The sequence below is a fragment of the Leuciscus leuciscus genome (assembly GCF_965113295.1).
Source record: "Leuciscus leuciscus genome assembly, chromosome: 9".
Lineage (NCBI taxonomy): Eukaryota > Metazoa > Chordata > Actinopteri > Cypriniformes > Leuciscidae > Leuciscus > Leuciscus leuciscus.
This window is the reverse complement of record NC_138733.1, coordinates 37,657,674-37,670,449: the sequence shown is the minus strand read 5'-3', so window position 1 is coordinate 37,670,449 and position 12,776 is coordinate 37,657,674. Positions and strand designations below refer to the sequence as shown.

Genomic DNA, 12,776 nt, shown 5'->3' with positions numbered 1-12,776 from the left:
ATAATGGGATTTCGGCAATATTGTGATTAAACTAATGCGATTAAGCTCATTATCGTAGTAACCATATTCGCATTAAACTGTGGCGCAATAAAAAAGGCATGTAAACGCCTTAAACGTATTGTTACTGCTCTGACCAAAGTGTGCATGTGCTCGTTTCTTAGTTTTCTCTTCTCCAAATCACTAAACTCTATCAACTCAACTCGCTGCGCAGTCTCTGCTCTGTATCTTCATCCAGAAGGCATGAAGAACGTGAAACTGCGTTAGTGCTGGATAGATACAGGAGACCCAGTGTCAACCACCAAATCCACCACAAGTCTGTGAGTCAGAAGTAGATATAGTACAAACTGTGCTTGTAATGCTGGGAGTACGAGCTGAATGTTCTGATAATAAAATTGCATGTAACGTTATCTCATGCATATTTGATGGCGCTGATCAGCAGGTTAGCGTGATGTCCGAACTCTTAACACTTCCTGGATGCTGCAGTTGCAGTCAGGCGGTTTCTTTGCAGCATTAGCTAAGTTTGCCTTCGATCCACAGAGAAAGCATCACTCCCTCTTCCCCACCTGAGCACAATTGAGAGGTGCCCATTGTTCTGCGTTTGACTGTGTGCTGCACAGCTTGTACGGCGCGACACTGTTTGAGAGGGTATTTTCACTGTTGCACTGTGGTGAGGAACAGCTGTATGTGTAACTAAGCGTGAGGGTGAAGATGGATGGGTTAAACTGTAATTGATAGCTGTCAAATTATATTACAGTGTTTCCCAACCCACAATATCAACACTGCCCGCCACAAATAGATTTTCCAAAAAGCTTTGATATCCTTGAATACACATGAGCACTGCACGTTTCAAAGTCAAAACGAGGCGCGTGTGTTTTTATATGAATGTATGTTTGAAGGGAACTGACTGTTTTTAGAAAAGTTTCGATGTTATTTTCATTAATCTTTCTTTATCTTTCCTGATAAAGTAACGTTTATGAGTTGTACAGCCGTTACCGGGGAAACCGCTGTTTCTGCCGCTCCTACAGCGCCTCCTGGTGGCACCTCTTTGTAAAAAGGCTTTCAAACGTGAATTGATACTAGTGTGGAATTTTTCTACAATATTCACTCATGACAGTAAAACAGGGCATTCTGAGTCAATCTACTGCAGTATTTCCTCTCATAATAAGTAGAAAATGTGGTTTACACCTAGTCATGCTTAAAAAAAAAAAAGAAGTAATATACCATGAAACTGGTATAATTTTGAAAAGTACCGTGATTTACATTTTTGGTCATACCGCCCAGCACTAGGCTAAGCACATTCTCTACTAACTGATCGTGAATCATTTCATCAGTACTGGCACCAAACTCGCATGAAAAACAAGCTCTCGCAAAGCAACAACATACTTGTTGTCTTGTGAGGCGCCTGACAGCGTTTAGGGAAGGCGTTCAGCTACTATATTAGCTTTTGGCATGAAGTAGGCTTTCAGTGCATCCTCTGCATCTTATACGCCATGCCTGTGTTGGCCAATGAGTAGAAAATCTGTTTTCCCTCTGTGAGAAGGCAGTGAAGCAGGACCGATCTCTTGTCTTTCGTCCGGCCAAGCTTCCCCTGTAGCATCAATAACCCGCAGATCATTTTCAGAAATCTGCAGCCATTTGCTGAACGGCATAGCAGGTTCAACGGCGCAAGGCAGGAAAAAACTTAGCAACAGCCGTCTTCGTGACCAACGATAGCGGAAAAAAAGCCTAGTCTTTGTCGCCAATTTGTGGCATCTGTCAGGAGTAAGTAAGTCAAGTCAAGCACCTTTAGTAAGTAGCTATAAAGCACATGAGACAGGAGTAGTAAATTCATCCATCTTGTTCACTCATCACTTCTGTTCTCAGACACGTTACGTCAAAACACAACACTTCAAAATAGTTGTCACAATATAATTAACGCATGAACACAACAAATTGTGCATCCATTCACAACAAATTCAAATTCACATCAATCGTGTGCTATGGGACTCCCTTTGATACAGGATATGGTGGAAGTCTTTTATGCTATTTTGAGCCAATTTTAGAACATATTGCTTTCATCTGTCATGTGTCTTCTAGCAGCAAGGCATGTGTTGTTTACGCAAGTTAGTTGTGTTGGGAGTGATTTCGGAGTGAAAGTCTGGTGTGATAGTGTGATCCTCAGTCGTTTAGTGTATGATGCCCAGTTTTCCTGTAACCATTTCCAAAGTTTGCAAGTGTATGCCTTGCGTTAAAAAAAATCTGTTCAGGTTTGAAAAGTTGTGTGGTGTGTTTGTGCATTAACTCTTTCCCCGCTATTGACGAGTTTTTACGACTTTCCGTGTTTTCACTGTTATACGGTAGGGGGCGCTACTACACAGTACAGTACCGCATCTCCAGATCAAAACACAGGAGAAGAAGAAGCAGAAACAAGTGATGGCATATGTAAGCAGATACATTTGCTAAAATAACACGATCATCAACATTAAAGGGGAACTTGGCAACTATTTCAACTTAATAAAACCGTTTAGAAATCATTTGAATGGTTAAATAACCTGTCCCGGTGAAAATGGTGACTTTCCCTGCTCCCCTAGCGTTCCCAGGCGGAAAACCAACCTTGCAACATGGGGACTGACGTCCCGGTAAGTTGCAAATAGGAAGTCTCGTGAGAAGCGAGAACGAGCGAGAAACACGAACTGCTTTACGGCAATTCAACATAAACACAATGTTCTATGATACTGTGAATGATGCATTACCCACCTCGGTAGACATAGCTCCACACGATAAAGTTGGCCGGCTCCGATAATAACAAATGCACATAAGCAGCAGTAGAAAGGGGGAGGAGGGTGCCGCAAGTGAGATTTTTTACGACAGTGTTGTGAAATATATGGCCCACAGCTGTAGAAACAGCTCATTGAGAAAACATGTGACAACAAAAGTGAAAATCAGTGAAGAAATGGCTAGAGTTGCCAAGTTCCCCTTTAAAGGGATACTTCACCTCTGGAAAGATGAATGTGTATTTAAAATAGGTCATTTATGTAGAAGAAATGTGAAATTATTTTTGAATTTGGAGCTTTCTAGACTGTGAAAAGCCAGAAAATGTATTTTTGGCTTATGTGGATGAAAGACAACAACTCCCAGAATGCCCTTGCTTCGCTGCCCTAGGAGGCCACTCCCAAGCCACGCCTACCGGTAAGAGAGTGCAGTTGAAAACAACAAGGCTAGGCTACTAGTGAGTCTCCGTGACGAGTTTACCTGGGATTTCTAAATCGCCCAAAATGTCCGGGATTCGGCTTTTGCGTTCTACAGTCGCCATTCATCATGTTTACTGTGGCGAGCAGGACGAGGCTGAGGGGCGCGGGAGAACGGCGCGAGGCCGGTGGCGTGATTACTGATGAGCCGGTCTCGTATCTCTCACGGAGGAGCGGGAATTTTCTCAGCAATGTTAAAACGCACATCAACCGATCACTTGTTTGGCGTTCATGTAAACACTACATTCAGATTCACCAATCGGAATGAATTCAGTTAGATTGAAACAAAAGGTGTGCATGTAAACAAGGAATGGCGACTGCAGAAAGCAAAAGCCGAATCCCGGACATTTTGGACGATCTCGAAGGCCGGACATGTCCGGGAAAACGAGGATGGTAACCCCTACTACTCAGCTTTCTCCTACTACTCAGCTTTCTCCACAGAACAACAGCCTGCTAGCTTAGCTTCCAAAGAGAGACGACTGACACTATTGTGTACATTCTGTGAGTGAGATCCCACCTCCTATGGGCGGGGTGAAAACATGCGGGACAGCTCCTCCTACTGGCTGTAGTCTTTAGCCTCTGGCCAAAAAATCCTCCGATGACGCAAAATGACGATTTTTGCGTCATCGGAGGATTTTTTCCAGACAAAAAATACATAAATCTCTCGTCTCAGGGGGATATGAGGGTGGAAAGCACGGTAATTCGAAAATACTACAGGTTTTCTACTAATACAAAGCTTAATGCTAAATCCTGAAGTATCCCTTTAAACAGCATATAAATCAAAACTGCTTATTGTTACGGAATGAAATGTCGACTCAGGTTGAGCTCTAGGACTGTGAAGCTTTGATGGTGTTGATGGACTCGATCTACTCCATCTGTGCTTTAATCATCGTGCCGAATCTGATCCAGGTATAGTGTTTGACAAAAATGCGATTTTCTCAGCTTTTTGCTCCAAATGTTGCTTTTTTATTAAACTTACCCACATTTAAGTGATAACAAAAGAATGCATGAAGTAATAAAACTGAATAAAAAACTAGAATGAAACAGATTTTTTGTTTTTGTTTAAAAGCAGAGCGTCTGTTCTTTCTTTTGATATGCATGTTCAGATATTCATACAACAAAATATTGTGGGGGCCATGACATTTTTGTGAAAATGACCAAAAACGCTGGCGGTGGCTGGCAACTTTTTTTCTTTCTTTTTTTTAAATGCTGGTGGGGAAAGAGTTAAGTGGCTTAAATCTGGATAAGAAATCTGTTGAACCATTTCTTACAACTGTACTGACATGATGAATCTATAGGAGTGTGCTCTTTGTCCCTATGACACACCACATACACATGTGAAAATGTGTAATGAATGAGCTTATAAATCAAGCTGATAATGGGTTGTTATTGTCTTCCAGATGTCAGCACGTATCAGGCCAGCCCCTAATGTTACATAACGACAGATTTTATCTTTTAATTAGTGGCAAAAGAAGAAATTGTATTTGCGTCTGTAAAGGATAAGTGGCCATTTGCAAATACGCAGAAGAGCTCTTTTATTTTTTATGAATGCTGTTCGATTCAAGACGTTTTTTTTAATCGACTCCGACTTCGATTCTATTCCAAGAATAAATTCTGAGCTGGTTCATGTTGCTAAAAGTTGTGTGTGTGTGTGTGTGTGTGTGTGTGTGTGTGTGTGTGTGTGTGTGTGTGTGTGTGTGTGTGTGTGTGTGTGTGTGTGTGTGTGTGTGTGTGTGTGTGTGTGTGTGTGTGTGTGTGTGTGTGTGTGTGTGTGTGTGTGTGTGTGTGTGTGTGTGTGTGTGTGTGTGTGTGTGTGTGTGAGATAGAGATAGAGATCATGGGCCAGATTTACTAAACAGGGCAAATTAGTGTGAGACCATAATCCCATAAAAGCGCAGATGAGAGTGGAAAGTGCTGTGCGTGATCTACTGACAATGAGCATTTAAGAACAGACTCAGCATCTCATTTCCATAATGACCAACACAATCTACCAAGAGCAGCGTAAAATAATGTAGGTAATCTACTAACAACACAAGCATAGCAAATTAAAAATAATGTGGCTCGGCAAATCATATGTTCGTATAATATCTTCATCTGGCAGTCCAAACAAATGAACACGATTAGAGAAACTTATGTCCCTTCGATCACATGCTCTTCCTCTTCTTACAGCAACTATCACAGCATGTCAAGTGCTAAACGGGTTAAGACATGTTTTCTTGGGCTTTACATAATGGTGAAATGCCAGTGGACGTGAGCAAACCTTAGTAAATCACCTTGCGTGATTCATTTGAATACTCTCCCATCAATTTTGCGTCTGAAAGGGAAACTCTTACAAATGCATATGCAATAAGGTCAGCCGCAAAAACAACTGTCCACACCTTTCAGTGCTAATTTTTCATCGCGTGTCTTTAGTAAATCCTGACAGTAGTTTTTTTTAACATCATAAGAGGGTTTGTGTTGGTGCAAGTAAATCTGGTCCCAAGTGTGGTCAAAAGTACTGTTTTCATCAGGAGCTGCGTTTAAATGGACCCTAATAATCTACTAGTTGCAGTCGGAATAAAAAAAAGTCACATGCAACAACGTCAATCAATCGTAATGAATAGGCCAAATCCCATTAAACTTTCATTCGGATTGAAAGGGGTGGTTTAAACCCTTTGTAATCTGAACGAGAGAACATGTAAACACTTGATCTGATTGAAAACTGAAACTGGAAAGTTCTGCACATGTGCAATGACATAGAAATGGCGTAATGGCGTATGACGCAAGGAACGAGCTGTTGCTGTTGAATGAAGTGTCGTAAATGACTGTCATGTCATTCTCAAATTCTCAAAGTGCAGGACAATGTCCCATCAGTCCTCCTCACTTCATACTCTCATCCAAAGACACTTTATTTAGGTCGCAGGAAGGGGCATTTTTACTACTTGATTAATTTAAGCAGCACTGCACAAGGAGCATGAGCTCGCCGTCTCCTAATTAGGACCCGAAATCAAGGAAAATAAGCATCATTGGAGAATAGTATGTGCAAACAGTGGAAAACTATATTTCTGCACTGTGTGCATGTAGAAAAAATCGTGACATAAGCGTGTACATTAACCCGATCACCTAATTTAGTGTTCATGCGTTTGGATTCATCAATTAGAAATAATTAATTCCGATTGAAACAAAAGTTGTGCATGTGAACGTCAGTAGTTGAATTGTAAAAAATAATGAAAATATATTTCATTCTTTAAAGTGCTGTGTTTTAATTTCAATTAAATTGATAGTAATTTATAATAAACAATAAATAACATCAGTCGGATAAAGGATATCATTTTACTAATTGTACTAATCAGTCAAGTTATTACAGTACTATTGTCAAAAATTACACTATCTTTTATGCAATAAAATATACAATAAATATACACTCTCTAAGTCAACTAGCAAAACTAGAAACTGGGTTGTCTGCTTTTAAAATTTTAGATTTTAGAATCAGTCGAACTACTGTATTTTAACTAGTAAACGTGACACTAAATAGGGTGATTAATTTACTAGAGTAATGGCCAGTCCACACAAAAAAAAATTAGCGTTCCTTTCCACCATAAAAAAAAAAAAAAATATATATGTAAAGGTGCTAGACAGACATATTTGATGCACAGAAGTGCCATGTTTCTAAACCACTGTGTCAAGTTAAAATAAGTCTAGCTTTTAAAAATGTGTCAGAACATTCTGTGGGAACAATTGATGTCTGGGTTTTTTGGAATGGCGAATTAGATATAATTCACAATATTAGTGAATTGAATGAGGCTCCAGTCACAGAATTAGTTAAAGAAGCAATAATGCTTCAGTACCATCGGGAAAAATTCAGCGAAGAAAAGAGCGATGTTTCGCCTTCACAGTACACGGTCACTCAGTTGTTTATGGAAAAAACTACGTTTTAAAAATTAGTTTTCTATGAAATGACAGGGTTTCCGCAGGTCCTTAAGTCTTGAAAAGTATTAAATTAGATTTTTTGAATTTAAGGCCATAAAAAGTCTTATTTTTTACTTCCGAAAAGTCTTACATTTTAGATGACACTTTGACTTAGACATATCTGAATCTTTACCAAATTTAAAATCTAATTAGCGTACATAAACATCTTATACTTATGTCATTTGATGTAGTTATATTACAATATCACTCGAGCAAGAGTGCCGTTTTCCCAAAATATCAGCACGATTGCAAATGTGAATGAAAGAATGAATGAATGAGGCATTTATATATATATATATATATATATATATATATATATATATACAAAGTTAAATGAGCAATAAGTCAACATTGTGAATTACGTTTTAGACACAATAATATTGTCAGTATTGTTTGTTTTTCCTTTATTTGGTCAATGAAAATGTCGAACTGAAACCACAGCAGAACCGAATCTCCATGCGAAAGACAGCGATGTTTTTTTTTGACTGACTGAATCTGTTTTGAACAAATCCGTTTAATTAATGATTCAATGACCCGCTCAAACTTGCTTCGTTCCTGAATGAATCAGCCGTTTGAACATATCTGTTGAGTGAATGACTCACTCGTGACTTGCTGCCACCTACTGGCGGTTTAGTTTCATATTTAAAGTGCCCTTTAATTAAAAAGTTAAAATGAGAAATATTTCATATTTAAATTTTTAATTAAAAAAAAAATCATAGCATTATTTATGCAATTGTAAATGCAGTGTAAATATATTAATGCCACTTCTGATGCCGCTTCCTAGTCACCTCTGCACTGCAAAGATGGATTTTGTTGATAGTGATTTTGTTTGATTGGTAACAGCCCTATACTGTGTCATTATTCTAATTGAATTTAATTTGAATGTTATGATTTTACATAAAAGGGGATGCAAACATCTAAACAGTTTAGAAAGTAGGTGTTAAATATTGTCCCTAAATAAAATAAAAAGTAAATTTCTGTTACTTCTGTGTATAATGAATAATATGAATGTCTTCGTGAGTCACAACAGGTCTAAACCAGCCACTGTACCAGCACAAAAACACACTCCGCTAAATATCATATAATTATTGTTATCAACAAAAAAGTGAAAATATCGAGAACTAATTTTGTCGTCAATATTGCTCATCCCTAATGTACGGTATTCATTTTTATTTCTTCAGGTCTTAGAAAACTTAAATTTGACTTTAAAAAAATGTGCAGCAACCCCTGAAGGACCATTTTAACTTAAAGTCGGCATGAAATCAAATTTGACAAATCTTCTTTTTATATGTAATATTGTAGTGTTTATTATAAATGATTTATCTGTGCACTTCATTATTTTTTAAAAATTCATTTACCCTTATAATCTTTAATCAAATACATTACCCTTCCCTCCCCCCTCGAAACGACCTCTCTTCTCTTTCGGTCACGTGCCATGGCGAAAGGGTGCGGCCAGAGCCGATGAGGGTGCGGCTATCGGTGTCTGTCTCGTTTTGAGTCAAGTCAAGTTATCAGTCAAGTTCACCCTCGAGAGCATCTCGAAGTGTCCGAATGGTAGGCTATCTGTCTTATCTAAATCTAGTTATTTACTTATCGGACACGTCAAGATGCTCTCGATGGTGAACTTGACTGATAACTTGACTTGACTCATCTTGGTTCGCGGGAGGCTCATATAAATATGGGCTGATTCCTGCCTGAAAATGTAGCTGCTCGTCCTCGTTCTCGTCGCCGGGCTCCTCAATAAAAAATACTTCATGGGAGGGAAACGGTGGGGAGTCCGGTGGAGAGAAATCCTCCACAACTGAATGTAAACTGGCATTCAAATGTGCCTCCATTTTGTTTGCAACGCCCAACCTCCAACGATCCAATCAATTCCCGAAGAACGAAATCAAGCCCCGCCCTACATTTTTCTCTAATTTCAGAAGCCGTTTCACTCGGATATACGTCACAACAAGGAAAAAAATGAAGGCCAGGCAAGTCTTTCTCTGAGCTTTCCAAAGGTGGAAAGTTGAGGCAGAACACAAGCCCTCCATTATGTTCACCCTATTTCTCTCTCTCTCTCTCTCTCTCTCTCTCTCTCTCTCTCTCTCTCTCCCCCATTTATGTGGAAACCATTTCCAATTTGTCTCGCTGCTCTCTGTGCCTGGCCTGTCACCGGAGGATCCGGCTTTTATGATAGATGTGGTTGCCATGGCGATCCTGCTCTCGAGGGAGGGGCCGACCGCACTCATTCGCTGTCTTCAAAACCAGCAAATGTCATTTTCGAAGCGGTTGCTACGGCTACAGGATTGTTCTGGCGTTTGCTGATTGTGTGTGTCTTTTTTTTCTGAGAGGATGAAGAACAATAAGAAACCAACAGACCTTAGTCACGTTCTCTTTGTGTTTACATGAGTTTTGGCACGTCCGAATGCTTCAGATTTGTTGCTCCCGCATGGGATTTCATCAGAGTCCTGCTTTGTGGTGTCCAGATGTTGCTGGTGCTCGTGTTTGAGACCGTAGTGAACATAGTCTAACAGGATATGTAGCCTATATAGTATATATATATATATATATATATATATATAGTCTGCAGGATATGAGCACTGAAGCCTGTTGACATGAGGCTGGTTCAGAGAGTCAATAGCTGTGTCCGTCTGCAGACCTTCGTGATGGAGGAGGGACGGCGTAAAAGCCTCTCGCGAGCTGTGTCAGGAATGCTGCTTTACTCTGGGATCAACTCCTTCACACACGCTCTCCTTCAGGTCCTCATTAGGGTTTCTTTGCTGTATTTATCAGCGCTCTGGTCTTGTGTGTCCTTCTCTCAGTCGGTGTGAGCAGGAAGCCTCTGATTCTCCAGCATGTGCAACAGATGTTCCTTCTTTGCCCATAGCGGTGCCTTGTTTTTCCAGCGTGCGCTGTAGTTAATGGTTTGTCGACGAGTTTGTCTTGCCGTCAGCTTTCTTGGATGTGATTTTTGTCACCATGGGGTGTGTGTTTTCCTTACCGGAGGACCGGCTGGCCGCATTAGACAGGTGAGTGTTTACTGTGATAGTCACTCCGGGCCTCATGAAGTCAACATGACACCCAGAGCGGAGAGGCGGAGATGTAACATTTAAAACTTTACACATCTTACCCAGTGTATTTCAGTCTGGGTCCTGTGTAAGTGAGTAAGCCACATGTGTATGTATTGGGAAAAAAGCAGCTTGGTTGATAGAACTGTTTTTATTATATAACAGCAATGACTTCTTGTTCAAGCTTTGAATTCTTTACATAGCATCATTGCTCCATAGATTTACATGTATCCCATATCATATTTGATGGCCAAAAGTACTGATGATATTATTCCAGAATTAATGAAGGTGCAAAAGCATTCTTTTGTTGAAAAGACAATAGTGTATTTAAAACACTGTTAGTGTATAATAGTATAGTTAAAACTGTAGTTTTCACACATTAAATCACACTATTCACATCCTTGTGCAATAGTTGGCCATGAGCCCAGAGTTTTTACACAGTGAAAAGTCTCTCACGCTTTCTTCATTCACTGCACTCTCTTGAACCGTTGAACAATTGTTGTGTGTGTGTGTGTGTGTGTGTGTGTGTGTGTGTGTGTGTGTGTGTGTGTGTGTGTGTGTGTGTGTTTTGATGGAAAGATGAAGGCAAGGGTTCTTCTGGATGACGATTATAAACACTCAAAAAGTGCTCTGTTCCTGAATGTCAAGGTGCATAAGTGTAAGGTGGATGAAAGTTGATTAAAATGATCGTGTGATGGTTTTATGTTATTAGTCTGAAATTACTATTATTATTATTATTCTGTTCTTCTGTTGTTCTTCAACAATTGTTTAACTTTTGTAAATTTACTTTTAACCAATTATTTTATATTTTACATTCGTCTTGTATATTTATATTCGTCTTGTATATCTAGTATATTTATTGCTTTATAACATTTAAATGAAAATTTGCAGTTAAAAAAATGACATTTTTTCCTTAATATCAAAATTAAAAGAAAAAAGACATTAAATTTCCATTTCAGTTTTGCCTGTCTGCCAGAATAATCTTTTTGTGATGTTAAAACATCGTGCTATGTGAACTCGTTAATACGGCTACTGTAATGATTGGTGATGTGGCTTCAGAAGTTGCTTCTTGCTGATGACATGAGTGTGCAAGTGAGCACTTTTTTTCTAGACTATTGCTTTTCCTGGGACACTGATGAGGCCAGTAAGATTTCAGCTGAGGTCATTGCTTCATGACCCACTCTTAGCCACTGTAATGAGATCCAAAAAATAATCCTGAATCTTGAATAGACCCCAAATATTTCTTAAAACTCAAGTTTAAATGACAATAAATTCCAGATCAATTTGTTCTCGACATTTGGATCCGCTGTCTGTTGTTACTGGGCACACATTGATTCACAGTGTTTTCAGGAATGCTTGAAACCTCAACAATATTTGTTCCTTTACTTTTTTTAATTTATTGGCCATATTTGTATACATAATAATTTATAATATACTTGCTGTAATCCATTTTGTTGTATGACTTCTGGTTGTCTGTGTTTTGTAGGACTCCAACAACAAGGGACACCAGTTTTATTGACAAAATGAAGAAAACGGTAAGACGTTTACCCTCCTCTTCTCCTGTAGAGTTTAATATGTTAAAATGATCAGACAAAACAGGCCCTCAAACAGATCTTTAAATGGGTCGTGAATTGAGAAACTATAAAAAATATCCTTTAAGTTTCAGAATCATACGGAGGTAATATGAAAAGAAAATGTCATCGAAACTTTTGTGAAGTCGGTCCGTTCCCTTCAGAAATGCATTAATTTAAACCCCCGCCCCAACTTAATGTGAAGAAATTTCTTCCAATATTCAGAGCATCTCAACGGTGATCTTGCTCTGCCTGGTACAGTGTTTTCTCTGCTCTCCTCTTTGCGCCCATCTTCAGCGTGTCCCGTCTCTGGCTTCTGTTAGCGTCCCGTTTACAGACTTCTAATATTTCCACACAAATTACATTTTGGGAAATGATTGCAATGCATTTTGTGTGCAACTCTGGCATAAGGGGGGCGCGGACTCCAGTTTGGGAACCACTGGGTTTGCCTATAAACAGATCATTTAGGAAGCAGAAATCTGAAATTTACCTTAACATGTTTCTTCAAATCAGAGTCCACATCACGATGCAGTTGATGGTAGATCTTTAAGGAAGCATGAACCGGATAATCAGGTTCCTCAGAGGAGGCAGAGGTTAAATCCTCCAAGACCGTGCCTTATTCCCCTGGAGTCAGTTGAGCCTTTCTGTCAGCTAAACATGCCCTCAGTTCGGTCCGGCACACTCTCACGTGATCCTGAGACCCCGACCAGGCTACGTGCTCAAAGTTCCCACTACCCCTTTTAGGGATCAAGTGGTGAACTTGCAAGCGGTGCCTTGAGAAGAGGCCCATCGTTGCTGTGTCCGGTACTTGCCCTTTACTCTGACTGCACGAGAGCATCAGAAGCGTGAGCGTCTCTTTCTCTGTATTGGGGGACAGCAGAAAGGGAAGGCTGTTTCCAAACATAGTTTGGCCCTCTGGATTGTGGATGTCATTGCCTTGGCGCACCAGGCACAGTGTGTGCCGTGCCCTTCTGGAATAT

General features: G+C 39.7%; 1 protein-coding gene across 1 annotated transcript in view; it reads left to right on the top strand.

Moving 5' to 3' along the window:
* porb (P450 (cytochrome) oxidoreductase b) overlaps positions 1–12,776 on the top strand; it is a 39,621-nt gene that overhangs the window by 8,740 nt on the left and 18,105 nt on the right. Inside the window, exon 3 of the mRNA XM_082180641.1 lies at positions 11,712–11,760. Coding sequence (XP_082036767.1) covers positions 11,712–11,760 — 49 coding nt within the window. The remainder of the gene's footprint in view (positions 1–11,711; positions 11,761–12,776) is intronic.